The sequence below is a fragment of the Cyrtonyx montezumae genome, unplaced genomic scaffold (genome assembly GCF_038088225.1).
Source record: "Cyrtonyx montezumae isolate F1298 unplaced genomic scaffold, pur_monq_1.0 scaffold_10, whole genome shotgun sequence".
Lineage (NCBI taxonomy): Eukaryota > Metazoa > Chordata > Aves > Galliformes > Odontophoridae > Cyrtonyx > Cyrtonyx montezumae.
Window position 1 is genome coordinate 55,855,194 of NW_027071826.1, and position 16,231 is coordinate 55,871,424.

The 16,231-nt window shown below is 40.0% G+C and overlaps 1 protein-coding gene across 1 annotated transcript; it reads right to left on the reverse strand.

Annotated features, from left to right (window-relative positions):
* Positions 1-514: 514 nt before the first annotated feature.
* On the reverse strand, positions 515-3,430 carry KCNA4 (potassium voltage-gated channel subfamily A member 4). The gene has a single exon (XM_065755767.1). It carries the CDS (start codon positions 3,422-3,424, stop codon positions 1,436-1,438), a length of 1,989 nt encoding a protein of 662 aa, XP_065611839.1. The 5' UTR covers positions 3,425-3,430; the 3' UTR covers positions 515-1,435.
* Between the last annotated feature and the right edge of the window lie 12,801 nt (positions 3,431-16,231).

Genomic DNA, 16,231 nt, shown 5'->3' on the forward strand with positions numbered 1-16,231 from the left:
TTAATTCTGAAGTTTGGAATGTGCTGTAAGGTCAGATAATCTTTACCTACCTTAATCTCCTAGAAAGGGCAGTGGAAATTTCTGACACAAAGATACAGCTGGTCTAAGAATCAGTGACAAGAAATCATGGAATGTTTTCCCAAGGACTACATAGGACCCAACACAATCATTTTGAACCCCAGAATGCCTGCTTTGGATCCTAAATTTTCCTTTAAAGGTGGAAGCTGTAATTAAGGGAAAAATGTAGCACTAATAACATGTTAACAGTTAGTCATTTTAAACTGCCAGTACTGTAACAACTGAGCATCTTACTACTTTCACCTCTTCTCCCTATACACTGAGTTACTTCAATACTGGTAAAGTGCATGTACTAAACGTTGACTTTCAATGTTAAATTAATCAGGAAAAAAATATACACATGAAGTTCATATTACTTAAGAGTATCACTAGAAAACACTGATTTCAAATAGTTTTGATTATAAAATTTTACTTCACAATCCTTTTCCAGATCACAGATATTCATAATTAAAAGAGGATGGAATTGATGTAATGTCAGCTGTTTTGCCACCAGCATCACATAAAGGAAAACAAAATGAAACAAAACAAAACAAAAAAAGCAATAAAATATGATGCATAATTCACTCTTCCAATGATTGTCATTGAACTATTACATTAGTAAACATTCACAGTATGAAGTCTCTTTCAATATAACTCCAGCATATAAAGTAGTGCAAAAAAGCATTCCAGTCATTTTGCTTTTGCAGTCAGACCAGGCTAAACAATTCTCTTATTTCACTTCTTTCATTATTAGACAACAAATGCTGCACTGCCTCCAAAGAGAGTTATAAAAATAAATCATTTCTGGAGGTTCAGCAGCCTTCTCAAAGTAAATTTCCAGTTAAAAACAAGCATTATAGGTTCCAAGAAAAAAAAAATTAGATCTATCTTCTGTAGAATATCTTTTTACAATAAATTTGCCATTTGAAAAACAAGACTATGGTATCCAATGATTTATGGTAGCTGCTATTAAAGCACTGATAAATAGATAAACGACTTCCAAAGTTCATTGCTTCTTACATAGTAAATACCTCTGAATGCCAACTTTTACCACAGAGCTGTTATTAGTGATGTCGACAGTTCATGCACTCACTTTAGAACTGACTTGGTTTTAATAAATTTTTCAGCCTCGTGTGCAAAACACTTGCATTCTAATAAAAAATACAGTCTGAAGTTACATCAGATCTAGCAACCCCTTCCTCAAGTTATACCGCTTACTTGATATGTTGTACAAGTTTAACAATGTTTTTTAATTTGTATTTAACCATGAAATGGCATACTACTGTATGCTGTGGACTCATTTGCATATTTCGTTATTTCCACCGCACTCTTTAATGCATAAATATATTTGGAAACATAAGATAAGTATATTTGGAAATTACACATCAGTTTCCACAGAATTTGAATTTGCACAGTTTTTCTTCTCTGACTCACTGCTATTCCCTGCGTCCTGACTTTTTTTCTCCTTTACACAAAGAGATTCTTTAACTCCTTCCTCCATTTCCAAATACTCTGATTTATCCTCTGTGGATGAAGATGACGAGCTTCTAAACTTCTTCAGTAAATTTGATGGGAGGTAAGGGCAACTGACTGCATTTTGCATCAGCTGCGTTTGTTCTTCATTCTCAGTCTCTCTGTGGTAGAAATAGTTAAAATTGGAGACAATCACTGGCACTGGTAAAGCAATGGTTAACACTCCCGCGATGGCACACAGGGACCCGACAATTTTCCCACCCACAGTTATGGGTTTCATGTCCCCATAACCAACTGTAGTCATGGTCACTACAGCCCACCAAAAAGCATCTGGGATGCTCTGAAAATGGGTGGCAGGCTCATCAGCTTCTGCGAAGTAAACAGCACTGGAAAACAAAATTACTCCAATAAAAAGGAAAAAAATGAGGAGGCCGAGTTCCCTCATGCTCGCTCTGAGTGTGTGACCCAGGATCTGCAAACCCTTGGAGTGCCTGGAGAGCTTGAAGATGCGAAACACTCTGACCAGACGGATGATCCTCAGAATGGCAAAAGACATGGCCTGCTGACCGTTGCTGCCCTGCTCCTGCGCCAAGTCAGTGCCCAGAGTAATGAAGTAAGGCAAGATGGAGACAATGTCTATGATGTTCATGATGTTCTTGAGGAAGCGTGCTTTGCTTGGACATGCAAAGCAGCGCACTGTAAACTCAAAAGAGAACCAAATGATGCATACTGTCTCTACAATGAAAAAAGGGTCGTTGAAGATGGTGTGCTCCCCAGCATCCAAGTGAAGTGACTCATTGGAAAGACCCTTCCCTGCGCTCAGGGACATTAGGAATTCTTTGTCATCTCTGAACTCCGGCAAAGTTTCCAGACAAAAGATGACGATGGAAATCAAGATGACTAAAACAGAGACAATGGCAATTCCTCTGGCTGGACTGGAGCTCTCTGGGTACTCAAACAGCAGCCAAACCTGCCTCTTAAACTCATTCTCTGGCAAAGCTTTATCCTCTTCCTCTTTGACAAACCCTTCATCTTCCCTAAACTTGAGCATGGCCTCCTCCCCAAGCTGGTAGAATTTCACCTCCTCACTGAAGATGTCGAAGGGTACGTTGACTGGCCTCTTCAGCCGACCGCCACTCTGGTAGTAGTACAGTATGGCATCAAAGCTGGGCCGATTCCTATCAAAAAAGTATTCGTTTCTGAGAGGGTCAAAGTATCTGCCTCGCTTCGCTGGATCGCCCAACAGCGTCTCTGGGAATTGGGCCAACGTCTTCAGTTGTGTTTCGAACCGCAGTCCTGACACGTTGATTACCACGCGCTCACAACACTCGTACTCACTGTAGCGAACAGAGCTGTAGCCCCCAGGGCCCCCACCATCATCAGGTGGCTGGTCCGAGTATGAAAACTCATCCTCCCCATAGTCAGCACTGTAGTAGAGCTTTCCTTCTTCCTCATCATCTTCATCCTCGTCTTCATCCTCCTCTTCCTCCTCACTCACGTCCTTCAGTATTCTCTCCTCAGAACCACTGAGAGGAAGCAGCTCAGAACAGGGGAAGGATGCTCCACACTCCCTGCTTCCCAAGTGCTGGCTCCTCTTTTTCCCTTTCTTCCATCTCTTACCACTCTGGCGGTTGGGCAGGCTGCTGCGTGATGCATTCCCACCATGGGATGAAGAAGCACCTCGACTCTGTTCCTGGTGATAGTGGTGATATGGTCCACCTCCACCTGTTGCCCCCCCTTCTACTGCTGCAGTTGCTGCTGCTACAGCTGCAGCTGCTGCAGCTCTTGACTGTGCCAGCCGCTCTCTCTCTCGGGCCCGAGCTTGGACCGCATATCCATAGGGCATATGGCTGTTGCACCCAGAGCTATCCGCACTCACCATTGCCACCTCCATTTTGCAAACAAGCTTTTTTGTCGCTTAGTGCAAAAGCTTTTGTTTTATTTACAGTGCAACCTTAACTTTCACCATAGAAAGTTTAAAGCCATTTGCATTTGGAGTACAGTGCATTGGACGCAGAGCAGGGCAACACAGTTGCAACACTGAATCTATCTTCTGGGAAACCAAAGATCTGCATTTTCTTACTGACCAAAATGTTTGGGGAAAAAAAAAAAACAAAACTATTGTTTTGTTAATAAGATGAAACTCTCAAACTAGACCAAGGAACAGCGGAGGCTTTATTCTTTCATCCACTAAGCCCTTTTATTTTCGTTTATTTCCCATGTCTACCACTGATCTGATCAGATTCGTGACTACATTCATGAAGACAAAAACATGCAAAACAAAGGGTACCTGCTCTCCATACATGATTTTAGTTCATCGCTGCAACCAAATAATTTGTTCCTGGTAATGCTTTGGCCTAGCTTACTACTGTTTAATATCATTATATGGGGAGGTGAAACTAATTCCAGCCATCACTCTATTTACACAGTGAGGAGGTCTTTGCAAATTCTTTCTTCAGCCTGTCAACAACGTTTCAAACCTGGGAGCAGCACCCAGGGCGTCAGCAGCAGTGGTAAGAGGAGGAGGAGGAGACGAAGACTGAGAAACCGCTTCTGAGGTCCCCATAGGACATAAGGGACTGGATGGGTCACCCTTTGGTTATGGTCATGCAGAAGAAGCACTTAACCTAAGGCACATGCACAAACACACAAAAATAAACAAAACAAAAAGGGAAAAGATTGGATTGTTTTCCTAAAAGGTCACACCGATCAAATGAAACTGTGTCATCTATTACCACAGCATTCTAATCTTCCCCATCCCACACTATTCACACTTCTACATTACACACACACCCACATCACATGCGCAGAGAATTTGAACGACTCTGTTCATAAGGATGTGGGTGGGCATGTCATATATATATAGACAGAGATAAAAAATCCCCACCCATACAAGCTCTTGCATCCATACACAAACACATGCATGCTTCTGAAGCACCAACACATACAAACAACTATAACGCTACTGCAACACCCTATGCATTCAGATCTTTGTGTGCATATGTAACAGATACATCTACAAATGTCTACATGAAGTACCATAAGAGACGCAGCTGCACAAAGAGCTTTTCATTTTATTTCTAAAAACACACTATTTAAGAGTGTTACGTTTTAATCTGTAACTGAATTTCCAACCCTAACAAACATCTCGCTGAATTTAATTTGGAAACAGGCAGGTACAGTGCTCACTCAAGTGAAAACACCGTGATAACAGTGTGTCAAACTACTGCAGGTGCACTGAAGCAATATCTACATGCAAACACATACAAGAACACACGTACACACGCCCCTCTGAAACAGAGCCTTCATTTACAGCTATCTATTAATTAATGAAATAAGGTGAATACAGACTATTAAACGACTGCTATTTTTTTAAAATCATAGCTATATGACATGCAAAAAGGTCTCAGGATTGCTGTTATACTTACTGTTCATAGGCAGAGAAATAGCAGAGCTGTTTTTGCTAGTGTAAGGATCTGGTGACGGCAGTCCTGAGCAGGGGGCTGCACCAGCGGACCCACGCCTGCAGGTGGGTAGGTCAGTCGGCACCACAGGTTGAGGAGTTATTTTTCTCCCCGCTTTCCCTGTGCAACAAGGGCGCCAAGGATGAGCCGAGGAGGCAGCTTAAGCTGGGGGCACTCTGCACAGCCGCAGCTTCTCACCCAGGCATTTGCAAAAAGGCAATGAGCAACAGCCTTATTCCAAAAGGAAAAAAAGAAAGAGGGAGATGAGCACGTTCGTGTGTGAGAGAGAAAAGAAATGAATGGGTGAGTGTGATCACCAGGCTTCCTGAGCCCAGCTTCTGCTGTTCATTTGTAAATCAACGTTAAGCAATCCGTGTACCAAGCCTATTTCCACTGACGGGAGGATGAGCGTTGCTTCTTGCAGTTTCTCCCCGACACGTCCAAACAGCAGCAGCTCAGCCAGCAGCTGCCTGCATCGTTCACTTGTTGTGCGGCTTTTTGGTAACGCTTACAAAAACCATAAAAATCGCAAGCATTCTTTAAAAAAAAAAAAAAAAACGAAAAAAAGAAAGAAAAAAGCATAAAGGAAAACCACCCGAGGAAGAAGCGGCTCTCTGCCGCGGGGCTCCCACCGTCCGACTGGCAAAGCAGCAGCCAGCCACCGCGGGAGCCGCGCGCGGAGCCCTGTTGCTCCGCGGAAGCGCCGCCCGCCGAGCGTGCGCGCCGCCGGGCAGCGCCGGGGGGCCGCGGCCGCTCCATCGCGGCGCTCCCGGCCCGCGGTCGGCCCCTCGCGGCCGCGCCCCGCACTGCGCCCGCCCGGCCCGGCGGATCCGGGCTCGGCAAACGTGCGGGCGCTCCTCCTTAGCATGAGGAAAACAAAAGAAGGACTTGGGACTGCAGCAAGGATAATAAGTAAGCCGCACTCATTCCTGCCACCTGCCTCCAGGCGCTGGCACATGGAAACAAACTGAATGGTGCTGCCAGTGGGTTAGGCAGGTTTGCCATTGCCCAGGTCCACTCCTTTCCCACAGACCAGAGAAGGTTGTTCCCCTTCAGATCCCTTGTGGCAGTAGCTAGATCACTCATGGTTCCTCTGTCTCTGCTGCCAATTAGTACTCGTACTCTTCACCTCATTCATTTCAGTACAGTGGCACACAACTGTATAAGGGAGACTTAAGGATCAATCAAATAAACAGTCAGGAACACCATGGCCTTGTCAGAAGTACTGTGAAATGCCAAAATGACAGCTACGGCTAACCAACTTTTCACACATCACAATGCTTCAAATTCTATAGTTGATATATAATGAAAGACACTACATGTTCCTAATGTCAGCCCACACTCCATTAAGACACAGACTGCACCATCATAAGACCAGTGCAAAAATGAGATGCTCTGGTGTGCAATTTAAAGGCATTCTACTCATTCACTTCCAATACCAAAATACAGATTGTTCTGCAGCTCGGGACAAGAGCATATCAAAGGCAGAGATCAACTGTCATTTAGCCACAAGGACACATACAATGCCATAAAAGGAGATCGTACATATGATTTCTTAAGATTAGAGACCTTCCTACTTCAGTAAATTTTTAATTCCAGATGCAAGCATTTTGCAGAATTCAATCCCCACCTTTCCTGAGAAATGTTGTGTTGCTTTGTATTGGTAAGACCTAGACACATTTCTCTATTCCTTTTTCAAGTCTTGCTTTTTGAAATCTAGCCTTTACCTTTCTTGCAGTTTCAGATGCATTTCAGACACATTCCCCAAGGCTCAATGCGGCAGCAGGTTCTGTTCAACATTTTTATGAATGATCTGAATGCAAGAATTGAACACAACTTTAGCAAGCTTGCTGACAATACTCAACTGGGAAGAACTGCTGAATGCCTGAAGGGACAAGAGGCCTGGCAGAAGGGTCAAAAATAGCACAGATAGCAGGACAAGCAGAAGATCTTTTTCAAACCTTTTTTTAAGTCCATTTTAATTTGCTAGGGATTACATAATGACATGCAATTCAATCCAATTCACAAGTTCTATCTGTTCCAAAACCAAAAAAAAAACCAACAAAAACTTTATGTATTTACAGATGAATTCTATGACTCACTTCATTCAGCTTTATATTTTCATAGTATTCAAAGGGAAATTTTATTTAAAAGATACTACATTCCTTCTGCTCCTTTATATTCATAAGGGATACTATTATTGGTAGAACAAAGAGAGAATATGTACATGTCATTATTTCCAGTAGTACTGTACTAAGAACACTATTGCATAGAAAAGGATCTGTAAGGTATGCTATTGTACAGATTTGTTCTGTTTTACAATGATGTGGAGGAGAAATATGCATCATTATTGCTTATCTATGCATACAGTACCAGAAAAAACACACAATCATTTAATAGCACGCCCATGCAAAGGGAACACGAGATTTTAAAACCTTATGTTGCTATCTCCCAATCGCTTCAATCCCTTCAATTCACACTGGCAGTCTGGCCTCAGTCCAACATTCATCTTCATGCTGTAATCAAGAGTTCTGTGCAGAGAATAAGACCGCACTACAGCTCTGTACTTCTAGATCATGAATTATTCTATTTCCATTTGAGTTTTTTTGTTTTGTTTTTTTAAACTTTTCTGCTCCTCCCTCTGATTTCTGCTCGCCTCTCGAGGCACCTCAGCCAGCTTCCCATAAGATCAGGAACTCCCTTCAAATGAAGTATTGCAGGAGTTGGCACTCAAAGACAAACAAACCAACAACACCACACACACACACACAACAAATAGAAGGACTACAGTTAATGCATGATTTCACATGTGATGAAATACGGTTCAGAATGTATCTTTCTCCCTTCCTCCCCTTGTTGATTGTGCTGTTGAGTGCTGAAGACCCTTCAGTACCAATGTAACCATGAATTCTTGTCCCTGCAGCTGTGTTTTCCCTCCCAGTGTTTATACTGCTTTAGGGAGTTCCCATTTTATTCACGTTTCACCCAGGCTCAGTAAGACACACTTGTCAGAGGATCAGGCACTAATAATGTTCTTTTGAATACAACTGGCACTACATAATGAAGTACTCAGAATAAAATACAGCCCATCCCCAGGTCAGCTCTTATACACAACATATATGAACAGCACATCTGTTCATTACTCATACTGAAACATGCTCACCAAAGAAAGCCGACGCTCCACAGAACAATAGGTTCTTTTATACTCTCCCAGGAAAGTATGCAAAACTGCTGTCATTCACCACTGAGTTTAAGACGAATTAGCAGTAAAAACACCAATCATATTTATACTTGGAGAATGATCTCTTGCATCAGAGTACAGAACTATTTAGAAACCAGGATAAAAATACCATGTATGGTTTATTTTTGGACTCAAAATTTCTCAGTTCACTCTGCACAGGGAGGGACTCATATCAGAGAGATTCTTCAAATCAACACTACAAGAAAAAGAAAGGAAAGAAAGAAAATGAAATAAAGTTTCTAAGTCAGGAACTACTTTAGAATGGAGAGGCCAGCCATGTCACTGTTCATGCTGACATCCCCTTTTCCAGGATAATTAGGACAGTTCCCCCATTTCATTTTCTCCCTAAAAATTTGTATTTATTTAGAATGTAATAATTTTGGAGCAGACAATACACTTCCTAACAGACATGCCAAGTAGTACTCAACAGTACAGATCTCAAGTTTGGATAATGTTATTGTAATTAATTCATGGAGAAAATGAATTAAATTCATGCAATTACTTACCTGACTGCATCACTGGATTCAGTTCATTTCTGTATTCAAGAATCAGTGTATTATTCTCAATATACGACTTTCAAACTATACTAACAGTAAACACAATAATTATAAGTCCTGCAAACACTGGTTGGTAAATTCTGCCTGGCATGTACAGGACAGGTAACAGTGCGAGGGCGTGGCAAGTTCATACCTCAGTGGGATTTTATTAGGAATACTCTTGAGGAAAACTAAGTAGCAGGTGAATAATTAATGTTGCTTTGCACTCTAAAGTTAACAGTGACTATCAGAAGAACCAGAAAGGAAAATCTGTAGAGCAACAGCTCAAAAATACTAATGTTTAAATCCTGAAGACTTACGAGCTAGATGGTCAAGAATCTCACTTGCTAGGAACTCGACATAGGTAAACAGGAGAATATTAGATGTTCAAGATTGGTATGAAACATATCACATATTTCTTGCAATTTTTAGGTGGAACAAAATATTTCTGTGAACTCCATGCTTTTAGCAGATAGATGTTGCCCAAGTTCTTACAGCAAGTACGTTTTTCTAATTCTTACTTTTGAAATTAGCATGAATGAAAGGCATGAGCATGAAAGAAATGTAGGATCAAACCAGAAAAGGTGGATACGCCAACATATCTGTAACTGCTCAAATCTTACTGGAAGACTCAATTTACTAATACTAAGTTGAGCAGTTCTATTGGATAAGAAACTCAGCTAGACTAGATCATTTCGTACTACAGAGCCTAACATATAACTCTACAGGGGATCCATGTTTCACAAGTAACTGTCTCGGTCTGTAATTTGATGGCAATCAAATACAGCTTCAAAATGAACCTCTGAAACAAAACCAGCACAGTCTGCTCTGGTGCCATCCTGTCACCCTGCTGATGAAGACAGAAGCACCAGGAAAAACTGTTTGTGGCACCAGGTGAGATCAGCGGAGAGAGAAAAAGCAATCTGACTCCATACCCTTCCCATTAAGTAGGTCAACAAGAAAAGGAACACAGCCATTTGCTTTTGACCTTTAAGGGTGCTCGTGCTTTTCTTCCACCATTGCACTAACACATCATTTTTCTCCACCCATGGTAAGGATACAGAAAATTGCTCCCCCAGAAAATTCTGATGCATCTGAGTTCACGTCATATCGGAATTATATCACGGTACATACGTTATAAGCAAAGCATTTAATTTCTGTCTTTTCCATAACCTTATAAACACAAATACTGGAAGAATGCATTATTTTTTCTAACCAGTCTGGACAGACTTGCGTCATCAGAGAAAACATGAGACATTTTTAGAGTTACGGTGCCAAAATGAGAACGTTTTCAATCTTATTCCGATGACTTCAAAATCAAATTCACAGAAGAACTAGCTGTCTAGAAGTCTTATATATCCTGTGGACAGACCCACGCGGGAAAGAGTAAAAACACACTGTTCCCAAATAAACTGAAAGCTTCTGAAAGCTCTCAAAGGTGTATTAAGCACAAAGATAACACGGGAAAAAAATGTTCCCAGCTTGATCAAACAGGCAGAATTAACCGACTTTGGCAGGATGCAAGAACAGTTATTACTATGCTAGTTCAGGAAAGGTAAATTCTCAACATTATCAAATAAGGTAACTATTCTTGTGGCTAATTTTGAGCCAATGAGCAGCACAGAGGGAGTCTTTTGACAGACTTTATCTTGGTGCGAGGCAAACATGTAATTTTGTTGTTGTCATCAGTACAACACTTACCAAGGAAGACCTTTTCAGAATGGAAATGTCCTTTATGTAGAGGGTTCCACTGAGAAGGAAAGTGGTCTGGATGGGGCTGGAGACTAGCTCGGAATTGAGGATTTAAAATAAGTATCACAAAGGCAATTAAAAAATGCTCTAATACTGTGTTATATACGAACATACTATAAATACTTTTGAAAGAGTAATTCATCTACCTTGTCATTTCTTCAGAGAAAACATGAAACAACATTACAGAAATCATATAATGTCCTACCAGTGTTTCTCCTCACGTTCAGGCAGTTGTCACAACCATGAGAGGGAAGGAATGCAGCCAGAACGACCCTTTCTTGATGTATGCATCAGGGTAGGTAAAGCTGCGAAGTAAAATGATTACAACTTCATTAGTACAGCCCAACACAGAGGTCCCAAAAGTGGCACCTTAACCCTGCTGCCCAAATAAGTACGTTGCACATATACATCAGATATGATCTGTACAGAGTTTGTATTATTTTGTACCCTTGGAATAGAGCAGCTCCTGAAAAATTTTTAGTTAAAATCAGATCATTCCTACCCTATTCCTATTCCAGGACAACTAAAAAAAACTACCAAGCCCTATATTTAGAGAAATCTGCTTTTTACTACAGCAAATTTCCTTGTAACTGTGTATAAACACATGAATACCTGCCATGTTATTAGGTGTGTCTGGGCATTGCTTAACTATTATTAAACACAAATAAAGAGAAGAGTGTTCAAGTAGAGAGCAAAAACTACAGTTGTAGTTCATGAACACAATTATACTTCATTCAAGATGTGTCAGTTGCCAATTCTAACCTCAGCATGGAAGCCAAGGGTCAAAGTCTTAAGGAACGTGTTGCCAAATTCTGCATCAAGTAAGTGAATGTAAGGACCTAACTAATTCAGACCCTTACAGTCTAACACATTTGACTTTCATTCCTATACTGAGCCAAACAGAACTGCTCAGGATTAAGACTATACAGCTAATTAGCTGAGACTAGAAACTTTAATAGCTGTTAGACAACTTGCTCAGTGGGATGCTAAGCTAAGGGTGTAATTTATTTAAGAACAGCTTATCGTATTCTCCATGTGGATCTGCATAAATGACACACAAAACTATTAGACATCCATCTCCTACCTGAATCCACAAGGAGTCAAGTTGAAAATGGACTGTCAACAAAATTCTCCAACCTTATTGGCCAAAAGGCCTACTGCTGAAGAATTCAGTAAGCTTTCTCACCTCGAGATGGGGTATAAATCCCTCTCTGCTAGGCTGAAAGAGCCTAGCCTACCCTTGCTTTTAGATTACCTGCCTCACTTCAGTTAACAACACTCTCCTCATGAACAACAGTACTACTTCAAACAAAGGATTGCTGATTATCAGTTCTGAAAGCATCCTCTACACTAACTGTGCCCTGAACATTCACTCTATTTTTCTTCACCAACATCTAAACATAGTAAGAAATGGATTAATCAATGAATAACGTACAGCCACTATGATAACAATATAGCAGCTTCTATCCAGAAGTAAAAATCAAACTTGAAGCCTGACGGAGGCTATTCTCCCAAAGATATCATTGTCTGTAGGTTATGTTGTCATACCATTGTCTTTCTAACCTCCTTAATATGCATTCTCTTGGATAAAATTATTTCAGATACCCGTTATAAAAAAAATAAACAGCAGTTACAGGAATAGGCTATCTTCTGATTAAAATGACCTTTACAAGGCAAACTCATGCTCAGCAACATTTCTAAGTAGTTTTAGTAAGGCAAAAATCAAGAGAAATCTATAAAAACCTAGTATTTATGGGGACAGGATAGTCCTCAGGCAGTCACCTTCAGATATTCTAGGAAAATAGTAGAAAGTACCACCTTCCATTTTTACTTTCCTCAGATACTTCTTCTAAAATAGAGAATGAGTATCTGAAAATGATTTTAGTACTGATCAAGAGGCAAATATTTATCAAAATCACAATGTTTACTGATTTAACCACTACTGAAAATGACCTACAATAGTTGTTCTGGCAAAGTGACTGGATTAAGTAAAACAGCTTTAAATGCAGTCCAAACAAAGGGAACTGAGCAATCTAAATCTGTGTGCATTATATCTGAATTTCAATTTGATACTCAGACCTTCTTGGTATAAAGTGATTCACATACAAAAGCTTTTAACTCCTTCAGGAAATCTTTAGCATATCTCCATCTTTTCTGCCAAGTGAAATCAATACATTTCTCACGTCTGTGTATGTGCAGATATATGGACACACAAACATGCCACCCAGCCCTCAATTCTCTGAGGGTTTTCTTTGTACATCAGTGGAGTTATTAAATAAACTCCACTGTTATGATAATGATATGTGAATCATTAGGAGGAAAATCATTACTTGAAAAGATACAGCACCACATCTTAATCTTTTCTTCCACCCTACCCTCCCCCTGTATGGCATGAATTCCAACTGTGACTTAAAAGCAAAACAAGAGTTTCACAGGAAGAATTTTATATTATTAATTTGTATATTGCTCTCGTTAGCAACAGCAAAGGGGAAAACAACGATTGGCTGAAAATCAACCTATAGTAGGCTAACATAGTTCGATACAAGCTGGGAATGTCTGAAAGTAGGAATTAGTTATCTTATGTTCAAAAAGTCTGTAATTCCTGATAATACTTTTCTCTGAATAGTGTCTAACAAATCTCTTTCTTTATCCACAAATAAAGAGCTTTCTCATTGCAAGAGTCCATTACCTATCTTTAGCTAGGAAGACAGATAAATCAGCATAGAATCACAGAATCGCCAAGGTTGGCATCTATCATCTTTATGGGGTAATTCTATCAAGTCTTGGATCAGCAAAGTGGGAGTTGTAAATGAATGTTACTTTACACTGGAATAAATGTTTGACAGATCCTTTTTTTTTTTTTTTTAAGCAGTTCTGGAACATCCTTTAAATTAACTATGCACTATATCAAACTAGTTGAAAAAAAAAATCTGATACAAAAACATCCATTATCTAGGGAAATTGTAATTGGTTTTCCTTCTTAAATTACTCCCAGAAAGCAAAGTAGATTAATTGCCAAGTTCAGAGAAGCAACTATACTCTGACTACAGCAATCTCGATGCTGACAAACTAACGAGACAGCATACACACAAATACACTGTTACTGTTTACAAGTGACAATAAAGCCAACTTTCAAAGGTACCTATGCCATCCCTACATTTACTTTACTGAGATTTTCACATTGTATTTCTGGCATTTCAGCATTTTCTACACATGGCACAAGGACTGCTGTTCTGCAAGATAAACAAGCATACTGCCCTGAAAGGAAATACTGGGTTTTATACAACTGATGTCTCTTTGTCATATCTTGACACTACTTGCTGAGCTGTGCTACCATGAACTCAAAAAGTGAACAAAGCTGAGTATCTTTCTTTTGATCTTTCCCACACAATGCGAATTTATATATTTTCGTGGAGCTCTATGTAACTCAAATTATTCTTACGATGCATCTCTATTTCCTGTCTCAGCAGCACTATTTGCACAAGTTCAGATTAAGTATTCCAGTTTCTTCGGGACCACAACTTATAAAATGGTACTTCATGGCTTTTTGTTTCAGTGGAGTTAGGATAACTACTTAGGGTTTTATATTTAGCAATATGACATGCTGTCATTCAGCTGCATTTTTCTGTCTTCTGTAGCCTTTGCTAAGAAACCAATACTTAGTAAATCTTTGTTATTGACATTAATCTCTAAACTTCGTTACTTCTTTTGGAAAGACATGATCATGCTGCTAAAATGTGTCTGATTTTCATCAGCTTCCCTTCGGACCTTTACCACTTCTTTTTCGACTGTTTTTCAGGGCCAGCAAAAAGAGACAAAACAGAAAAAATGTAATAACTCTACATTAGCATATAAGAGCAGTTAAATGTGCAAATTAATTCTCAGGCTTTACTTAACCAAAACCTAACAGTCCTCAGCAGCACTGCACCCAACTACTCCCAAAGAACTGGGAGCTATCTGTCAGGCTGTCAGCTCACTGAGCGTTCTCTAAAAATACAGCCATTGTATCTGTGAACTTCACAATAAAACAACCACCAAAGCAGTCCAAGAGAAACTCCTTCCAAATAAGGCGGTGAATGGCACATATCAGATGAGCCTGGGGAAAAAAAAAACAAAAAACAAACAAAAAAAAACCCCACCTACTTAAAAAAAAACCATATGCGCCAACTTTTTCTCCTTGACAAACAGGTTCCTTTCCTGCATCATTTGACACTTGGGAATCATAGCTACTAGAACTCTATTAAACAGCAGAAAAGTAGCTTTCTTACGGTTTCACCTCTGAAAGGAATTATCTTCCTTAGCTGTGTTGCTCAAAGATTGTACATTCAACAGATCACTTGAAAATAACCTGCCTTAGCTTCACAATTCAGTTCATTATTCTTCTGCTCTCAACAGAAAGAGCCAACCATAAAAACCAGACACCTTCTGTGGAATCTGCACTGTGCCCGATAAAAAGCATCTGGTAGAACTGGTGTTTGGCACAGTAGACTTATAAGTCTACTCAGACTGAAGGCACAACTCTTCTGCTGATGAAGTCACACGAGCAAATTTTGTTGCTAATAAGTACGAAGGGTGATTCTGCTCCAGCTCAGTCCATCAGGTGCCTACAAGTCTGAAATCTGTCTTTTTTTACCCAGGATTTCCTTCTTCCTCCACATCTATTGGCTGAAATTCATTGATGATTCCAAATATTAGTGGGAAATTTCACATGCCAACAGTATTCTGCTGTAGTGCTATCTGCCACAGCATTTGTATAGCAGTCCAAGGAATTAGGTCAAGGCTTATAATGGTGAGAGAGCCCCAGAAATAATTGGACTGTACCTGGAAAAAATGGGATGTTTTCAAAAGAAAACGCCTGTGTGAGGTTTTATATGCCCCCGTCTACTTTTCTAACCATACCATGACCTAAAAAATATGCTAATTGTTCCTAAAAATTTTAATATGCAGTATTTTAAAGAACGGAGTAGATGCTTTTCCATTTCAGCTCCTACCACATTGTATCCACAGTGATACTTCATTGCTTTGGTGTTTTGCTTTCCTCTTCTAACTTTTGGCTACATTATCCTCTTCTAGTTCACTTTCTATTTATGAGACTACATAGTTCACAGCTACATTCTAAGCTAAGATCATAAGATGATGCACGCTCTTAGATATGGCCTGTAGAATAAAATAAGGACAAAAAAACTGTTCCCTAGGAGAGCATTTCTTGTTCAATTTTAGAACAAGATGCAGTATTAGAGAAAGCCTTGCAGGAAATGTCACGTGATCCATTACCATTTACTGATGAGTAACAAGCAGTGAGAGAAGCAGAGCAACAAAGTGGTAAATCTTATAAAAGAAATCATAGGTCAAGATGTCACAGAAATAAATTCTGACAGTCGTTATGAACCGGCAAAATGAAAATACAGCCTGAGCATGGAGAATGTTCTGGTACAGAAATAGCAAGAGCTGTGATTCCAAAGGTGATGTATTGAGAACTACTGGTAGAAGAAGAAATTCATGCTGGACAACTATATACACATGACACGAGAAACCCTCTATGGGAGGAGGATAACTGCAGGAAAGAAGAACTGAACAGAAATATTGAGCCTGAGCCAAAACCAAGAATAAACGAGCAGAAATTTGTTGTTAGTGATGCACTTAGTGCAACCTGACAGCAACTGGCAATCCAATTATAATCAACACAAGCACAATCAAAAGGCAACAGT